General features: G+C 50.6%; 4 protein-coding genes across 5 annotated transcripts in view; 2 read left to right on the forward strand and 2 right to left on the reverse strand.

The window, feature by feature from the left end:
• Positions 1–1,069: 1,069 nt before the first annotated feature.
• On the reverse strand, positions 1,070–6,050 carry syt11b (synaptotagmin XIb). The gene is made up of 4 exons (XM_068324201.1): positions 5,789–6,050; positions 3,314–4,227; positions 2,729–2,849; positions 1,070–2,646 (listed from the first exon to the last, which is right to left on the reverse strand). The coding sequence occupies exons 1-4, from the start codon at positions 5,820–5,822 to the stop codon at positions 2,336–2,338; spliced, it is 1,380 nt and encodes a 459-aa protein (XP_068180302.1). The 5' UTR covers positions 5,823–6,050; the 3' UTR covers positions 1,070–2,335.
• A 550-nt stretch (positions 6,051–6,600) lies between these two features.
• Positions 6,601–9,817, reverse strand: LOC137601795 (cell surface A33 antigen-like). The gene is made up of 7 exons (XM_068324202.1): positions 9,428–9,817; positions 8,656–9,006; positions 8,177–8,443; positions 7,557–7,662; positions 7,417–7,471; positions 7,061–7,182; positions 6,601–6,965 (listed from the first exon to the last, which is right to left on the reverse strand). The coding sequence occupies exons 1-7, from the start codon at positions 9,477–9,479 to the stop codon at positions 6,914–6,916; spliced, it is 1,005 nt and encodes a 334-aa protein (XP_068180303.1). The 5' UTR covers positions 9,480–9,817; the 3' UTR covers positions 6,601–6,913.
• Positions 9,818–10,778: 961 nt separating this feature from the next.
• On the forward strand, positions 10,779–13,904 carry mtx1a (metaxin 1a). The gene is made up of 8 exons (XM_068324203.1): positions 10,779–10,903; positions 11,833–11,902; positions 11,983–12,059; positions 12,619–12,711; positions 12,792–12,974; positions 13,059–13,135; positions 13,213–13,358; positions 13,450–13,904. Exons 1-8 carry the CDS (start codon positions 10,823–10,825, stop codon positions 13,641–13,643), a joined length of 921 nt encoding a protein of 306 aa, XP_068180304.1. The 5' UTR covers positions 10,779–10,822; the 3' UTR covers positions 13,644–13,904.
• Positions 13,905–14,797: 893 nt separating this feature from the next.
• Positions 14,798–18,684, forward strand: part of thbs3a (thrombospondin 3a) — a 13,464-nt gene continuing 9,577 nt past the window's right edge. Inside the window, exons 1-4 of one of the 2 annotated variants that reach the window (XM_068324199.1) lie at positions 14,798–15,651; positions 17,539–17,745; positions 18,122–18,375; positions 18,523–18,625. In XM_068324199.1, the coding sequence (XP_068180300.1) occupies positions 15,573–15,651; positions 17,539–17,745; positions 18,122–18,375; positions 18,523–18,625 (643 nt within the window). In that variant the 5' untranslated portion in view covers positions 14,798–15,572. The remainder of the gene's footprint in view (positions 15,652–17,538; positions 17,746–18,121; positions 18,376–18,522; positions 18,626–18,684) is intronic. The other variant, XM_068324200.1, reaches the window with a different exon arrangement.

An 18,684-nucleotide genomic window follows, 5' to 3' on the forward strand; every position in this document is an offset into this window, starting at 1 on the left:
AGGTAGGAGGAGAACCAGAGGTAGAAGGAGAACCAGAGGTAGAAGGAGATCCAGAGGTAGAAGGAGAACCAGAGGTAGAAGGAGATCCAGAGGTAGGAGATCCAGAGGTAGAAGGAGAACCAGAGGTAGAAGGAGAACCAGAGGTAGAAGGAGATCCAGAGGTAGAAGGAGATCCAGAGGTAGAAGGAGATCCAGAGGTAGGAGATCCAGAGGTAGAAGGAGATCCAGAGGTAGAAGGAGAACCAGAGGTAGAAGGAGAACCAGAGGTAGGAGGACCAGAGGTAGGAGGAGAATCAGAGGTAGGAGGACCAGAGGTAGGAGGAGATCCAGAGGTAGGAGGACCAGAGGTAGGAGGAGAACCAGAGGTAGAAGGAGAACCAGAGGTAGAAGGAGATCCAGAGGTAGAAGGAGAACCAGAGGTAGAAGGAGATCCAGAGGTAGGAGATCCAGAGGTAGAAGGAGAACCAGAGGTAGAAGGAGAACCAGAGGTAGAAGGAGATCCAGAGGTAGAAGGAGATCCAGAGGTAGAAGGAGATCCAGAGGTAGGAGGAGAACCAGAGGTAGGAGGACCAGAGGTAGGAGGACCAGATGATTCCTTGTGAACCTCATCTGACGTCCTGTTGAGGGATTAGAACTTCCCACCTGATGGTGGCGCCAGCGTTCCCCCATAGACATCAACTGCTGCTCTGGTCAGGAAGTCACATGACTGGGCAGAATTCTGTGGTGGCAGGTCGCCGTAGAAACCGTCTGGTCCCGCCTCCTGATCGGTCTGACGGTATCAGTTTCCTGATCATTTGTGATCTGATTGGTTGTCTGGAGAACATGTGACCTCAGACCAGTGAGGGTCATCACAACACGCCCCCCCTGTGGAGGACCAGGAAGTGGAGATGCTCCACCCGTCTTCTCCTTCCTGTCCTGATTTCTCTTCAAGCAGAAGATTCTTCAAGACGACTGGAGGATGTGATCAATCACTTTATTGGTGATAATCAATGAAGTCAATCCACTCATCGATATTTAACCATTTAAAGACAGAACAGGACTCAAACGATTAAAGGACTCAGACGAGGCGTTCATGGTCACTGGTTTATTTGCACGTTGGGTTAGTGTTAACAGACCTCACAGCAGGGGGCACCAACGCGCCCCCATCAGACAGGAAGGACATCAAACACGCGTCTGTACAAATCTACAGATCCAGGATCAGATCCCAACAGCCAATGAGTAGAGAGGTCATGCTCACCAGGAGGAACCGGTTTCACACCACTTCCTGTGAGGTGTGAACGGACGATGGACCAGATTCAAGGAGGGGGGCGGGGTCAAATGAACACGACTTCCAAACCAGGAGATCCGTCAGAGCCGTCACAGCGCCACCAGGTGGTCGATAACATCACGGCCCTCAGGAGCCACGCCCCATCGCCTCCTGAGGGCAGCTTTTGTTCTGATGGTTCTGTTAGCATCCGCGTGATCAAACCAGCTAACGTTAGCTACTGTCAGCTAGCAGCCTCTTTAAATGCTCGGAGCTAGCGTCAGTTAGCATTAGATGTTGTTGGGTTTTTTTGTTCTGACATCAGTCGGTTCGCCACGGGTTTGAAGTGAATTATGGGTAAAACAGATCCCAGACGGCTAGCTAGCTGCTAGCTGCATGCTAAACTAGCATCTGATGTTGGCAGTGAACTGACGTCCTTCAGAACAAAAGCTGCTTCCTGTTTCCAGTCTGGAACTGAGAACAGGTGACAATGTTGTGGTGAGGTTGTGATGATGTCACGATAATGACATCATCGTGACATCATCACAGGTGCCTCCTGGAGGGTTTTCAAAGAATTCAAGGCGTCAACGCTAAGGCGGGCGTTCTGATGCTGCGTCATGTTGTCCACCATGCGGTCGGAGGCACTTCCTACTTCCTGTGGGGGGGGGAGCAGGGGGGGGCTACAGACGAGTATCTCTATGGATGAACTGCAGTGTTTGTTAGTATTTTTACTTGTACAGGAGCTCAAACGTCATCCTGTATTCTTTATTTGTCATTGGACAGACATGCAATGATCTCCATGACAACGACCAGAGGGAGGGGGGACATGGGGGGGGTCTTTTTTCTTTTTTCTCATTCCGTCCCCCGTCTTCAGACGTGTGCAGCCTTCCATGGTATCTTCTTAGATTTCGATGTGTTAGAGATGACAGACTATGATCACAACGGTGTGTGTGTGTGTGTGTTAAGTGTGTGTGTGTGTGTTTGTGTGTGTGTTAGTGTGTGTGTGTGTGTGTGTGTGTGTGTGTGTGTGTGTGTGTGTGTGTGTGTGTGTGTGTGTGTGTGTGTGTGTGCTGTACACTGAGTCTGTTACTGTCAGTACTCGCTCAGGTGATGCCACTTGGAGATCTGGCGGCGGGGGTTCTCGCACACCTCCCTCCAGTGGGCCCCCCCGGAGGGGGCGGGGCTTTGCAGCCCCAGCTGCAGGCGCCCCAGGACCTCGTTCTTGGTGGTGCGGTCGAAGTCGACCACCAGGAACTCCACGGAGATCTCGGGCAGCAGCTCGGGGGGGATGTCATAGATGAAGGACTCGTTGAACACGGGGTTGAGCGTGCTCTTCTTCACGTGCGTCTTCTTCTTGGCGATGCGTTTGCGGCCGTAGAACACGTTCACCTTCACGTAGGGGTCTGAGGAGAACGCCACAGCTTTACCTCCCGAAACCAGCACAGCGTGAACACAAAACTCCCACAATGCCCTGCTGCTACTCACTGGCGGACAGACCGGTGATGTCCATCTTGGGGAGGTGGCGAGCCTTCAGGACGACCACGCTGAGGCGGTGGGACACCGGCTGGTAGGACAGAGACGCCAGCAGCTCCCCGCGGCTCTCGCCCTGAAACACCACAGAACGCCGTCAGGAAGGAGCACTGCCGCCCCCAAAAGCCCAAGGCCACGCCCACTGGCTTCCTCTCTCGGTAAGCTGCAGGCGTGCTAATGTTAGCTGTTGTTGTTGTAGACATGCTAATGTAGGCTGTTGCTGCTGCCGGCATGCTAATGTTAGCTGTTGCTGCTGCAGGCGTGCGAATGTTAGCTGTTGTTGTTGTAGACATGCTAATGTTAGCTGTTGTTGTTGTGGACATGCTAATGTTACCTGTTGCTGTTGTGGACATGCTAATGTTAGCTGTTGTTGTTGTAGACATGCTAATGTTAGCTGTTGTTGTTGTGGACATGCTAATGTTACCTGTTGCTGTTGTGGACATGCTAATGTTAGCTGTTGTTGTTGTTGACAAGAGCTGTCCTCTTTTGTAAAACCAACTGATATTTATTGATCATGGATTATTGATTCTCGCTGCTCACCTGCATGTTCCTCTTGCTGATGTCCTGGCTCAGGTGCACCCGCCCCGTGCTGGGGTCCACGCCCTTCAGCGGCACCACGGCCTCGCCGATGACGTCGTCGCGGGCGAAGCGGTCGAAGCTGAGCACCAGGAAGTGCAGCGTGAGGTCGGGCAGCGCGCTGTAGGCCACGCCGTAGAAGGTGAAGGTCTCATCGAACACGGGCTCGCGTGTCTTCCTCAACACGCGTGTCTTCACGCGGTGCTTCTTCTCCGGCAGGATGGTCATCTTCACGTAGGGGTCCGAGCTGCCCGCCTGCTCGTCCATGGCGGGGAGGCCCCGGGCCCCCACGATGGTCACCACCAGCGCCTTCTTGGGGAAGTTGTAGTCGACGGTGAGGCTGATGGTGCCCAGGCGGGGCTCGGGGTCCGAGGGGGCGGGGGTGAAGGGCGACGCCGTCTGGCTGCTGCCGGCGGAGCTGCTGTCCAGGCAGCAGTAGTCGGCGCGCACCGGGAGGGCCCGCTCCGGCTGGGCGTGGCCGTGGGCGGGGCCTGACCCGGCGGGCGGCACCAGGTGGCTCATCTGTAGCTGACCCGGGACGTCCAGGATGTTGTTCTCAGTGTCCACCAGAACCATGCCCCGCCCCCCCACCGCCGCCACCGGGCCGCCCCGCTCCCTCTCCCGGTCGGCGCGCCGGATCCCGCGCACGATCCGCTTGCTGCTGCTGAGGGATTCTGGGTAAATGCTGATGCCCTTCAGCATGTGGATGAACTTGTATGGGGGGTCCTCAGCATCGCAGTAGCGGTCGCCGTGGAGCTTGTAGCGGCCGGAGACGTGGAGGTAGCGGCGCTGACAGAACGACCAGAGCAGCACCAGGACCACCACCAACAACACCAGGACCCCCGCGCCCAGGAAGCCTGCCAGGACCGGGGACATGGCTGGGGGGGCAAAGACAAGGGTAAGCAACACAACTTCAGCTGAGTCAGTGACAATCAACTCATTTTTATTAAGTGGAGTCAGCACAAACGGGGACGTCATCGTCATGTGATGTCACCACTCAGCCCTCGAGATCTCATTAGAAACATGTGTCATCCTAACGGGGGGGGGTGTATGTGCAGTCTTTGTGCTGCACAGAGCAGCTTTATCCTGCCCCACCCCCTTCTCCCCACCACCACCACCCCCTTCCCTCCTTAGCATCATTAAGAGGCGGGACAAACAACACAACAATCACTGCAGTTTAAAACAACGACTTCCTGTTTTTACGTATAGTAAAATCTAATGTTTCGTTTTCTGGTATTTTCCCGGTTGTTTCCTGGTAATTTCAGGCCGGTGTCTTATTGCACCGATCCCAAAACAGAAGGTTGTGTTTTCAGGTTGTTTCCTGGTGTTTTCCAGGTTTTTTTTCTGGTGTTTTCCAGGTTGTTTCCTAGTAATTTCCAGGTTGTTTCCTGGTGTTTTCCAGGTTGTTTTTCAAGCAGGCTTAATGCAGATCACATGGCCCATGGATGACCCGTCCCTCCCAGGTTTCGGACCGGACCCAGTGATGCACAGGTGAGGCATGATGTGGAGGTAAAACCAGAATCCGGTGTATTCGTAGTTCTGATCCGCTCTCACCACCATGACAGAGACGTGTTTCAGAGACGTTTGTTAATGGAAAACCATCAACCCAGGAAGAACAGGGAAAACACCAGAAACACAACCCAGTTAGACATTTATACCAGCTTTAAGGTAAATAATTGTTCTGTTAGCTGTTGAATGAAAAAGGTTTATTCCAGTTTACTCTTAATCCACTACAGCACGGGAAGAGAGGTGCAAAGGTCTGGAATAAAAATATTAAAAAAACGAACATATAAAATAATTTACAAAATAAAAGCATAAAAATAATACAGTATAAGGTGATATAAAATAATAAGAGTTAAAACAAAAAAATTTAATGTCATATAAATCATATAATAATAAAATAACATAATGTAACATAAAATTATATAATATAGTAAAAAATATATAACGTAATATAATGAAATATAAAATAATATTTACATGAAATTTAACAACACAACACAGTGTAACATAAATACTACTTGATATCTAATAGATTGAAATCAATAACCGATCGTGTTAATCTGTTGTGCTGTTTGTCTCTGCGCCGGGTACAGACATGACGTCACCCGATACCCACCCCGACTGGCACGCGCACAGAGGCAGGCGCTGTGGCACGAGACCACGGAGTCCGACCGGATGTTGTTCTCTGCGGTCTCCTCTCATCACACCGACGGAGGCTTTTAAACGTCAATTACATTCAGTTTTAAAACCGTAATAAATAAAAAAAACAGACATTCCTGTCCAGATATAAAAAATGACGGCTGTTCCTTTGATATAGCCCCAATAAATTGGTGACGACACTTTAAAATAAAGTGTTAATTATCGATCCAGGCGATGCTAACGCCGATGGAGCCGCTCCCCCAGAGCCGTGTCGTCTACCGCGGCCCGTTCTCTTACCGTAGGCGGGTCCCAGCTCCATCATGTCCGCCATTTTGTCGATGAGGGCGATTCGGTCCGGACGGATCCGGCTGAAGAGCAGCGAGATGCGGAGACACTGACGAGCGAGCGCCGGGTTTACTTCACATCCATAGAGCAGCGACGGGAACGGAATGACCGAAAAGCAGCCGCCGGTGCCGGTACACAAGCCTTCATACGTCCGCTGCCGGAGCTCTCCGCTCGGCTCTCCGTCGGGCTTCGGCTCGCTGCGCAGTGATGCTCGCGCGCGGGGATGCAGGGAGTCTGCGCGGAGGAGCTCGTGAGGAGACTGGACAAAGATCGTCTGTGAGGTGATGGCTCACTCTGACGCGAGGTTCTGTGTAGTTCTCCAATCAGGAGAACGTCAACTTGCTCTCGCGCTACACCGTCATTCTTCCAGAATCTGGTTTCCGGTGCCGTACCGGTGGAGAGTTCGTCCCGTCAAGTCACGCGCCGCCGGTGTGACGCTGCAGCTGCATCCGATCTTCGTCCGTTCCGGGAAATATTAACAGAGTGAGACGTCATGCCGTTGTTCCTGCCTCTGGACTGGTCCACCCGGAAGTGGAGTCCACTGGTTACGTCAGCGGCGTTAGATAAGAAACGGGAATTGTCCATATATGACCCTGAAGTCGTTAACGCGCCAAAGTAACAGCTGTAGTCAATCATTTATTTAATGTAAAACATAATAATAATGATTATCTACTTAAAATTTAAAGTATAACAACTCTAATGGATCTAATATTTATGATGAAGCCTGTATCAATAGTAGATTTCACTTCTGAATCCGGTTTTATGTTCTGGTCTTTATTTCTTTTAAAGTGAAGAAATTATAATGAAACTATCATCTTGTTGTTTTCCTTGTTTGTTTGTTTTATATTTCTCAGTTACCTCTAATTAAACACTGTTATAGTCTATTATTGATCAGCTGCAACTAAACAATGTGACCAATGACACTGCAGGATGTCGTGATGAAGATGAAGATGATGATGGTGATGATGATGATGTCATGTCAGGGTAAACAGCCAATCAGATCATGTCAGAATAACTTACATTGAAACTTTATTCCTGGCATTGACGTCGTCATAAATAAAATACAGTCATGTGACCTCATGGCTTGACTGAACTGTAGATGATGGGGTCGTCCGTCCTCTGCGCGGGTCTGAGGTAGAAAATATTATATTATATTATAATGATCATAGTGGTCGGGCTGAGAAAAACAGGTTGAAGCAATTTTGCGTCTGAACACCTGCTGACCTGGACTTGTTCTGGTTCTGGAGTCTGAATGTTACTGAGGCGTAACTGATGTATTCAGGCTGTTGACGCTCCGCCTCCTGGTCACCAGCGAGCGGGGCAATTCTGTTACTGTAATCAAGACGCTTGAAACCAACATGAACACAGACTTTAAGTCATGAGGAAAGAGTTTCACAACCGTCTGAGGAGGAAGGAGTTCAGAATGTGAAGTTTCCTTCTCTTCAGACGTTCTTCCTGAATCCAGACGAGTTCTGGACGCCCAGAACCCTTCTAGAGATGTTCTAGTTCCAGCATTGTGCTAGAACTAGAACATCTCTAGCAGGCTTGTAACCGCTCAGATCTGGTCTCCAGGGACTCACCTTCGCTTTCGCCGGATCTTCAGCTGCCGTCTGATGTGGATCTGCTGCCCGTGTTCTGCAAAGTCAGCAGAAACCAGTTGATAGACCATCAACCCCCAGAACCAGAGATGGTCTGTGGGCAGGAAGTGGACGGGAAGTACCTTCTGATGATGCAGACGACCACCACCAGGCCGACCAGAGCCAGCAGGACACCAAACACCAGGCCGAGGGCCAGAGACGGGTCGGAACCGACTGGTCCCGGAATCACTAGGTGGAAATCAGAGAAGAAGAAACAGTTCAGCAGAAAAGTCAAAACCAGGTCTCAGACCTGAGTGACAGTGATGACGTCTCATCAACTCATCTCAATAACTCATCTCATACTCCACATCTTATCATCTCATCCTGTCTCATCATTCCATCTCACTCTGCTATCGTCTCAACTCATCTTCTCATTGCCTCATCTCATCATTTTTTCTCACTATATCATCTCATCATCTCATATCATCTCAACTCATTTCATTGTTCACATCTTATCATCTCATCTCATCCTATGTCATCATGTCATCATCTCATCTCATCAACTCATCTCATCACCTTATTATCCCATTTCGTCTCATCATCACATTTAGAGAAGTACACCCATGTCTTTATTTCCTCCAAGTGAACTGTAGCTGGTCCAAACATTACTGCCAGAGACCCCATCAGACCAGATCTTTAGGGACCCCATCACACCAGGTCCTGATGGATCCCATCAGGTCTGGAGTGACCCCATCAGACCCACCTTCTTCCTCCTCAGGCGCCACGTACACCTCAAACGGTGTGGAGAACGAGTCGGGGTTGGTCTTCAAACTACAGGTGTAATTCCCAGAATCCTCTGAAGTCAGGGGTCCAAGGTGGAGGGCGGGGCCAGACTCTGACAGGGCATGGTCATCTTTGAACCAGGTAAGCTCCAGTTGGTGGAACGTACAGGGGGCGGTGCAGACCAGGGTCACATTCTGACCTCTCCCCGCGTCTCCAGCTGAACTTCTGATCGTCATCGGAGAACGTTCTAAAATAAATCCATGATTTTATCGACTTTAAATCACTGGAGTTAAAGTTGCTGACAAGTTACTGATCTCTCTCTCTCTCTCTCTCTCTCTCTCTCTCTCTCTCCCTCTCTCTCTCTCTCTCTCTCACACACACACACACACACACACACACACACACACACACACACACACACACACACAAACACACACACACACATACAGTAGCTCCTACCAGTGACGGTGATTCTGACTCCTGATTGGCCGGTGTAGTGTCCTCTGGCGTCGTCATTCTCCGCCTCCATCCTGAAGCGTAGCTCTCCCTGGTCTTCCTCCTGGATGTCTGTGATCTGGAGCGAACAGTTCCTCCTGTTGTCTCCCAGGTATCTGTAGCGCTGGTTATTGGTTCCCGAGGCGCTGTCGAACACGCTCACGGTCTCACCTTGACAGATCAGGTGATTCCTGCACCAGCGGACTCTACCGACGGTGAAGGACGGAACAGGTGTGAAGGTGCAGAGGAGGGTGACCGTTGATCCTCGAACAGCACAGACGGGATCTGAGTAGCTCACAGACGCATCGCCAGTAGCTGCACGACAACCGACACACGTTACTATGACAACGACAACGTGTTCAGTTCTCACCAGGTCAAAGACAAGCATTCAGACGTGAGGCCAGAGATCAGGTCCACCAGGGTTCTGAACCGGGACTGTTTCACTGTGTGAACCTGGACTGTTTCACTGTGTGAACCTGGACTGTTTCACTGTGTGAACCTGGACTGTTTCCCTGTGTGAACCTGGACTGTTTCACTGTGTGAACCAGGACTGTTTCCCTGTGTGAACCTGGACTGTTTCACTGTGTGAACCTGGACTGTTTCCAAAACATCAGTGGTGAAATCAACTCCTCTCCCACACGAACTTTGACACGTCTTCTGTCGGAGTTAAACGGGTTAAAACTATTCTTATTAATGTTAAGAGGGTCGACGCCCACCCTTCACCCTTCATCCTTACCTGCTGCGATCATCCCAACAATCCAGACGATCTTTATGTCCCAAACGACCATCCTTAGTTTTCTGGTGACTCTGTCAGGCTTCTTCTGAAAAGTGAGTGGAAAGCGAGCGACTGTCACTCGGCTGGGTGACTTCTTCTTTTTTCTCCACAACCCTTTCGTAAAGTTCCTTCCCTAAAAGCAGTCATCGATCAAATCTAGCAGTTCACGGCTGAAATGAAAAACAACTGAAAACAAGAAGCTTCAATATTTTCTCCAAACAGACATAAGAATAATAGTAACTAGAAGGAACCCGTGGAAATGCCATGGTAATCAGACTTCATACCAAACATATGCAAACAAATGTGTTGGTATTATAAACCAATAAAACCCAACGTAGTCAAAAATCACCATGGTGACGTAACGATTCTGTGTTGGCCAATCATGGATGGCGCTGGGCGGGCATTGTGAGGCTGTAGATGAATGCTAGCAGGCTAACTGGAGAAAGAAAGCTAACTACTGGTGAGACTGGGAGAGGAGCTAACGCTAAAGGAGCTAACGCTAAAGGAAAAGGCTCCTGTCCAAAGAGCAGGTTTTAAAGAAATGTTAGAGAAGTGATGGTTCTGTTAGTGACTACATGGACACAACTGTATGGAGTTACTATAGAGCGTTCTGTCAGCCCCCCAGGAGCATTGTGGGTACTACATGGACTGTCCCACTCCAAACAGAAACCATATCTGGACAGACTGTTGGTGCTAGCAGCTAGTTTCACTCACTAATGGTTGTTTTGTGTGTGGTTCTGTTTGGACCCTCTGCTCTGAACATGAACATTGTTAACAGTTCTGACTCCAGATGATGTGAACTGGAGTCCATCACAGGTATTTCTGCTCCTAACACAGCAGATGCCTTACGCCATATTGTTCACCTGATTCCTTCTGGCAGATGCGCCACGATTGGTTTGGCACTAGATTGACAGGTAGTGGGTGGAGTTAAAGCGTGACAGTCTGAGGTTTTATTAAAATATATAGGCGGGGAGATAATAATATTAATTATTATTATTATTAAAATTAACGTTATTATAATAATTATTTTAGATCAGATCAGGTCAACATCCAGTGTCAGTCTTACGTAAAACACGCGTTCCGTAGACGTTCGTTCTGACGTCATCACTTTTTTTCCTCATTAACAGAAAAACAGCATCAACCTATTTTCTTCTGAAAACATGTTCTGAGATTTTATTGAATAATAATTTCATCATTAATAACAATAATTTTATTGAATATTGAGTATGAATAAATCAATTAAACACTTAAAGTCCTGCAGCTCTGCTGAATATCTGCGTCTTCTCTGCGCCTATAAAAGAAGAGGAGAAACCAGTCATCTTCTTCCGGTGTCAGAGGTCAACACTTCCGCTAAAGATGGCGGCGCTCGACGAGTTGTTTTGCTGGGAAGGAGACTGGGGTTTGCCGTCCGTCAGCACCGACTGTCTGGTGGTGATGGTGAGTGTCCGTTCACACGAGGCCCACCCGGGTCACCGACCCGCTTTGGTTCCGGGAAAGTCCCGCCAAACGGCTGAAACCCCGCGTCCGCTGCCGCTAGCATTAGCATGCTAATGGCTGAAGGGACGTGCCTCCGCCCGGAAGACAGGAGTTCACCGGGAAAGGTACCGGAGTGGTCGGTGTCAGTGTATCGATTAGTCCGATAAGCGTTTGGAGACGATATTATTGATTTTTAACATCTATTTAATGAAACGGACAAGAACAAAGCTGCGACTATGAAGGAGAAACCAGGAGGGGTTCTATTGAGAACCTGTTCGTGTCCATGTGGTCATTACACCACAGCCAAACACGTGTGTCTCAAATAGTCTATTTACTGCCTGTGTGTACAGTGTGTACTTGTATACATGTACAGACATTTAGCGTGTAATTATACACAGCCGGTAGGTGGAGCCGTTTCCACACGGAACACAAACCAGGACCGTCCTACTCCCCCTACCGCAAGTACTGCTAGCTATACTAGCACCACTTTCACTATGACTAGACGGCTAGTAGCACTACTAGTACTACTACCACTACTAGTACTACTACCACTACTACTAATGGTACTTGTATTAATAGTAATCACGTCAGTCAGGGAGTGGGCTAATGCTAAGCTAACGTTATCTAGGTATGTCCAACAGTTGACCCCACGAGTTGATGAATGGCACGCTGACATCATGAAATTGATGAAACATCACTTCCTGTTTCCCTGAGGGTTCGGCCTATCATGAACAAGAAAAGCGCTAATGTTAGCGGTAGCTGCAGATGTGAGGGTTCAGCCTATCATGGACGAGCACTGCGCTAACGTTAGTGTTAGCTGCAGCCTGGCGTCTCGTGCCTTAAAGTGGCGGTACGCTGAAGGGGCGTGGCCTTGTGTTTCCTGTCTGCAGGCCTACGCTCAGTTCGCAGGAGCGCCCCTCAAAGTGACGAAGACCTCCAATCCCTGGAGGAGTCCCAGCGGTGAGACTCCGCCCCTCACGCGCACTGACACATGAAGAGCAAACAGGAAGTTGTCATCCTTTGTTGTTTTACTTTCAAAGGTAAACTTCCTGCTCTGAGGACCAATGAGGAGATCCTGTCCCGGCCCGCTGACATCATCATCCACCTGAGGAAACAGGTACCGCCTCCTGACGTCATCCTATTGGTTCACCAGTCCCCCCAGCCACTCATCCTGCTGGTTAACCGGGGGGGGTTGTCTGAACCTGCCCTCCAGGTCGGTGACCCCGCCCCCAGCACCAGCTGTTACTTGATTGGATCCACATTCCCCTCAGCAGAGGTCCGGTCCCTCAAACGCCGCCCCCCGCTGGTGTTCAGGGGCAAACAGCTGGCAGTCATTACCCAGCATGCTTAGGGGCTCCTCGCTGCGGTAGGTTAGGAAACCACGGCGACAAGAGAGCTGCTGAAGATCAGAGGAAAACCGCTGACGTTCAGTGACGTGCAAGCTACTGTGTGCTAGCTGACCATTAGCAGACTGCGTGTTAGCTGCTGCCTGCTAGCGGCTGTTAGCTGTGTGGTAGCTGCTGTTAGCTATGTGCTAGCTGCTGTGTGACAGCTGCTGTGTGCTAGTGGCTGTTAGCTGTGTGGTAGCTGCTGTTAGCTATGTGCTAGCTGCTGTGTGACAGCTGCTGTGTGCTAGCGGCTGTTAGCTGTGTGCTAACGGCTGCTACTCATTGCAGAAGTTCAACGCGGACTTCGACCTGTCGGCGAAGGAGGGGGCCGACAGCCTGGCCTTCATCTCTCTGCTGGAGGAGAAGCTGAAACCAGCGCTGGTGAGACCCCAGTCTGGAACCCCCCCATCGGAGCGTTGCCATGGTTACACAAACTGAAACGTGGGTTCCGTCTGTTGTAGATCTACGCCTTCTGGGTGGAGCCTGAGAACTACGTGGGCTCCACCCGCCGCTGGTACGCCGACCACATGCCGTTCCCCCTCAACTTCTTCCTGCCGGGGGTGATGCAGAGCCGCCAGGTGAAGAGGCTGGGCCTCATGCGGGGGGACGAGAGCCTGGAGGCGGGGGAGGAGCTGGAGAAGGAGGTGAGTCACCGGCGGCGAGGCACCGGCGGCGAGGCACCAGGGGCGAGGAAAAGTCATGTGACCTGTCATTGGCTTGTGTTCCAGTTGTTCCAGGACGCCTCGGAGTGCATGACCCTCCTGTCCCAGCGTCTGGGGTCACACAAGTTCTTCTTCGGGGACTCGTAAGTTCTGCAGACTCACAGACGTCGTCACCGCCGGCGGAGACGAGTCTGACGAAGACTCCGCTGTGACTCCGCAGGCCTTCGTCTCTGGACGCCTACGTGTTCGGTCACCTGGCGCCGGTCCTCAAGTCCAAGATGGCCAGCAGCAAGCTGCAGCGCCACCTGCAGACCCTGGAGAACCTGACGGCGTTCTGCAGCAACATCCTGACGCTCTACTTCCCCGGTGAGGTCCGGGTCCACGAGGTGAAACGGTCCGGGTCCACGAGGTGAAACGGTCCGGGTCCACACGGTGAAACCTTCTTCCTGTCTTCCAGAAACGACCAATCAGAGGACGTTCTCCCACCCCGAGGACTTCGACGACCTCCCCAACAAGCGGCGGAAGCAGTTCATGTCGGTCCTGGTGGCCCTCGGCGCCATGCTGAGCTACGCCATCCTGAGTGGCCTGATGCCCGTCAAAAGCGGGGCCCCGGGGGACCCCGGCACTGAGGGGGAGGCGGGGGATGACTGAGAAGCAGGAACACACGCACTTTATGGATGGAAGTAAAAACGTTCAGGATCAGATCCAGACTAGTTAATATGGTCCAATTAAACGGATCGATATTAAAGGGGGCGGCGCCACCTAGAGGCCACGCCCCCTCGACAGACTCTCTTCCTCCTGCAGAAACATTCAGCAGCTCCACTGTAGACGTTTGAGTTTGTGCAGAAACCCTCGACTCCGAAGACGTGATCAATAAAACTACGTGATGCATCATAAACAGAGTGGTCCTCATCAATACTGGGTCTGATCGATCGATCGGTGTGCCAACAAACGTTCCTCCTCATTGGTTTCGGTGTCTCCTTGCAACGAAACAAGAACGGACAAATGGTGGTGAAGCCACGCCCACTCCTGTGGGCGGGGCAAAAATAAACTGAACCTGTGATCAATATCTCGGACCAATCGATCGATAAACGTGGAACTGTTCTCACAATATTGGAAAGAAGTTCAACCTTTTTACTCAATGTTGACCAGTGGTTGTCTGTGACCTGGCGTCTCGTCCGGGGCGTACCCCGCCTCTCACCTGTGGGCCTGAGATCGGCTCGTCAAAGGAGAGGATTAGTCGTCTGGTCTCCAAGGAAACGGATGGATGGATGTCCAGTGTAGGCAGTACCGCTACCAGCCACTGGGCGGAGCTGTGAAACAAGCTCCACCCATTTTTGTCACATGTTTCCTAAAGATCAGGTGAGAGGTGGGGAACACCCTGGATGAGATGCCAGGGTTCAGACACCGCTGACCCAATCGTCTGCGCCGGTCGTTTCCTGCCACAGCTCATAGGTCAGAAGCTCCTCTGGGGGCGGGGCTTCAGACGAGCTGGAAAAACCACAACATGTTCACTGGTGGAAACCCCCCCATTCCCCCCCGACACCCGGTCGGGTCTCGACCCCCGGGAGGCACAGCTGCACATGACGCCACCACACAGGAATGTGTGTGTGTGTGTGTGTGTGTGTCTAATGAGCTGATCTGGAAACAGTTTGCGGGCTCGGATTCAGGTTTTACTCGTTTCACTTTCACCCCCACCGCTCCCCCACCCCCTGCTGTTAAAGTGTGTTACCGCGGCAACGCTTCAGTGTCAGAAACAAACAGCTTCAGGAGGCCCTCCTCGGGTTCCCCACACAAAGTTTTTCCTGCAGGAAACACAAAAAAAACTTTTGACAAAACAAATGATCCCATAAATTCCGGTGATGTCACTGGAAATGTTTTCGCCGTCTCCTCTTGTTTTCCAGCCAATTGGAGCTCATCGCTGTGAGGGACTTCCTTTGGGCGTGTCCTGTTGGGCGTGGCCACATCCTGTCATCCTGTTTCCGTTTCAGATGAACGCTTGAATTTGTTTTGGCTAAGTTTTTTATGCTGGATGCCCTTCCTGCCACGCCCTGCCTACAGTACAGTCCTACCCACGCCGCTAGCAGGTGGCGCTAATGTGGGCGGGGCCATCACGCCTGGTTCTGATTGGACCAGTGGTAACGCAGTTGAAGCAGTTTCAGGGGAACAACCTTCTGAAGCTTCAGCATGAAGGCTGGTGACGTCACGTGGGGGTCACCTGGCAGGGGGGTTAGACCTCTACAGGAGCGCCATCCCTGTGGACCAATCACAGCGGGCCACGTCACACCGATTTTACATATTATGTGTAAATAAATGTTTACGCGTCAGAAACTTTGGTGACGTCTCAGCTCCATCCATCACGAGCCTCTCGCGCGCTTTATGCTAATCAGTCGCTGTGCGCGCACGAGCGGCGCGGATGAGAGCTGAGCGCGAGCCTGCAGAGTTTCCAGCTCGTGAGCCGGACTCCTCCAGAGGGTCTCCTCCCGGACCAGTCGGTGCTCCGCTGCCTCCGCTCCGCTTCGTTCCCCGCCCCGAGCTCCTCAGCCCGTTCTCCCGGTCCGGGTCCGGGTCCGTCCCGACATGGGCTGGATCCTGATGCTGCTGTCGGTCATCGGTGCGCGTCTGGCGGCGGCGGCACCGGACCCACCAGAGGTTCAAGGTGAGGGCGGCCGTCTCACGCCGGGTCGGTCAGGAATGTGACGTAACTCCGTTAATCCACCAATAATCGATCAGCCGCCGTTCCGTTCCCTCCGTGGATGTGAACGTGTCCGTTCAGACTCCGGTACGCACGTGCGTCACGTCAAAGTAACGAGTAACGATCTGACAAGAGAGTACCGGATTAAAATGTACTAGATTATGTTGTACTACCATTAAATATACTGGATTAAACTGCTGAAATAAAATATACAAGATTAAACTATACTAGATTAAAATACACGAGATAAAAATACTAGATTATACCAATTAGATTAAAATATACTAGATAAAACTATATGAAACCATATTAGATTATGTTGTACTAGATTATACTTTACAGGATTAAACTATACTACCTTATACTATATTATGCTGTAGATTAAACGATAATATATTTATGTAATTTGTGTGGACGTAATTATTAATGGCCTCACGCAGGGCCGGATGTGGCCCGCGGGCCGCCGTTTGCTCAGGTCTGTGGTAAAGCACCACTCCACCGGTAGTGCAGAATGCTGCCTGTAGAGGTGAAGCTGTGTTTACCTTCACTGACTCCAGGAGACGTTGTTGAATGAACTCGTCCCCAGAACCATTCCCAGTTCTGTACTGGACTTCATTTATGAATGCATTTTAATACTATTTGGTTAATATGAATTTATTTGAAAGTTGCAAACATTTTAATTTTTTAATAATGTCTCCGTCTCATCTTCATCTACTCTCTCCACATTTTTCCATGTATGTTTTTAAACCTTATAAACGTATAATCAAGAACGACGTAATTCCAAACAACTAAGCCGAGGTTTACCTGTGTGTATATACCTGTGTGTGTGTGTGTATACCTGTGTATCTATACCTTTGTATACACCTATGTGTTTGTATACCGGTGTATGTATACCTGCATATATATACCAGTGTCTACAGTATATACCTTTGTGTATACCTGTATGTATACCTTTGTGTGTATACCTGTGTGTATATCTGTATATGTGTACACGCGTGTGTATACCTGTGTATACCTGTGTATGTATACCGTCGTGTGTATACCTGTGTGTATATATCCATGTGTCTATGTGCATTTGTGTATACCTGTATGTATACCTGTGTGTATACTTGCATGTTTATACATGTGTGTATATCTGTGTATGTGTATCTGTGTGTACACTTATGTCTGTATATACATGTGTGTATACATGTGTGTATACCGGTGTGTGTGTATACCTTAGTGGCAATATACTTGTGTTTATAACTGTGCGTATACCTGTGTATGTATATATGTGTGTGCATATCTGTGTGTGTATACCTGTGTGTATATGTGTGTATGTATACCCGTGTGTGTATACCTGTGTGTGTTTACGTGCGTATGTATACTTGCATGTGTATATCTGTGTGTATACATGTGTGTATACCTGTGTATGCATACATGTGTGTGTGTATATCTGCGTGTGTAAACCTGTGTGTATACCTGCGTATGTATACTTGTGTATGTATACCTGTGTGTGTATACCTGTACTCCAGTCTGCTTTTCACTGGTAGCTGCTGCTGCGGTTCATACAGGGTCAGTGGGAATTCTCAGCTTCTGATTGGACCTCATGTCCTCCGTTCTCATTGGATAGAGTGACATGAGGTCATCAGGAGGACAGGAAGTGTCAGGTGATCGACTGTCCTGCTCTGTGGTGTTTGTGTTGGTGACTGATTCTCAGAGAGGTGACGACTGAACCAGACATAAAACTGATCAATAATGTAGTTACTCCGATCAATAAAACTCAACTCACTTTCAGTCTGTGGCCAACTGATCTGATTGATTAAGTACCGATAATCACATCTGCTCTCCGCCGCCCCTCCCCCTCCTCAGTGGTGGACGTGTTGAGTCTCCAGGACTCGAAGCAGAGCGCCGCGGCGGTGGAGAAGCTGTCGGCCGGTCTGAGCGCGCTCAGTGACGTCTACGTGGTGTCAACGTTCCGCCTTCCGGCGAAACTGGGCGGAGTCCTGGTGGGCGTGTACAGCAAGCAGGACAACAAGAAGTACCTGGAGCTCGCCGTCATGGGGAAGATCAATAAAGGTAGTCACTCCAGTTCTACGTGTTTATCCGTTCAGGTCTCCTCTCTAGAGAACCTTCTCGCTCTCCACCCCCCCCCAACACCCCCGACCCCACCAAAAGGATCAGATTCAGGGTTTCTTGCTCGTTCTGATCCATCACAGAAATGTTCTGACCACAGGCTCCGTGTTTTTATGGGTGGAAACATTCCTCTCTTTCTTTAATGTACATTTTCCCCAAAGTGGTCCTGAGGCTTTGATGTCTTTGGATCTCTGACATCTTTCCACCACGTTTTGGTGTTCCTGTCTGGTTGAAGCTCTCATTCCATCTCTGAGCTCCTGGAGTTGTTATCCGTAACCACGGTGATCCGTCTCCTTCCTCATCCTCTTCCTCCCTGTAGTTCTGGTCCGGTACGTACGAGCTGACGGGAAGATCCACACCGTCAACCTGCAGAACGCCCACCTGGCTGACGGCCGCGCCCACTCCATCATCCTGAGGGTGGGCGGGCTTCAGCGTGACCACATGCACATGGAGCTCTACGTCAACTGCCGATTGGCTGACTCCAGTCAGGGCCTGCCCCCATTGGTCCCCCTGCCTAGAGAGGCGGAGCTAGTGGAGCTCAGACACGGACAGAAGGCCTACACCCGCCTGCAGGTGAGCAGCTCCATCTGACGCCCACAGGTGACCCAACCAGACCTCATCTGTGCCCCGCCCACCCCTGAACCTGGATCCAATCCTGATTGGATGCTGGGATGGTGGGCGGGGCACATCCTGAGCGCTGAGTGACTTTCTTTCTCACAGGGTGGGGTGGAGTCCCTCCGGCTGGCTCTAGGGGGCACTGTGGCCAAAGCCGGGACTCTGGTGGACTGCCCCTTCCAAGGAGACGCCACGCCCTCCAGCTCGGGTGAGCACGCCTTCTAAGGGGCGTGTCCTCGCTGATCATGTTGAACCAGCAGATACTTT

This window comes from Antennarius striatus, chromosome 9, assembly GCF_040054535.1.
Source record: "Antennarius striatus isolate MH-2024 chromosome 9, ASM4005453v1, whole genome shotgun sequence".
NCBI classification, from domain to species: Eukaryota; Metazoa; Chordata; class Actinopteri; order Lophiiformes; family Antennariidae; genus Antennarius; species Antennarius striatus.

Coding starts and splice junctions, on each gene's coding strand:
- syt11b (XM_068324201.1), bottom strand. CDS start 5,822: ATGGCGGACATGATGGAGCTGGGACCCGCCTACG. Junction 4,228..5,788: donor GGAGCTGGGACCCGCCTACG/GTAAGAGAACGG, acceptor TTGCCCCCCCAG/CCATGTCCCCGGTCCTGGCA. Junction 2,647..2,728: donor CATCACCGGTCTGTCCGCCA/GTGAGTAGCAGC, acceptor CGTTCTCCTCAG/ACCCCTACGTGAAGGTGAAC.
- LOC137601795 (XM_068324202.1), bottom strand. CDS start 9,479: ATGGTCGTTTGGGACATAAAGATCGTCTGGATTGTTGGGATGATCGCA. Junction 9,007..9,427: donor TGTTGGGATGATCGCAGCAG/GTAAGGATGAAG, acceptor GTTGTCGTGCAG/CTACTGGCGATGCGTCTGTG. Junction 8,444..8,655: donor AGTCAGAATCACCGTCACTG/GTAGGAGCTACT, acceptor GATTTATTTTAG/AACGTTCTCCGATGACGATC.
- mtx1a (XM_068324203.1), top strand. CDS start 10,823: ATGGCGGCGCTCGACGAGTTGTTTTGCTGGGAAGGAGACTGGGGTTTG. Junction 10,904..11,832: donor CCGACTGTCTGGTGGTGATG/GTGAGTGTCCGT, acceptor TCCTGTCTGCAG/GCCTACGCTCAGTTCGCAGG. Junction 12,975..13,058: donor GGGAGGAGCTGGAGAAGGAG/GTGAGTCACCGG, acceptor CTTGTGTTCCAG/TTGTTCCAGGACGCCTCGGA.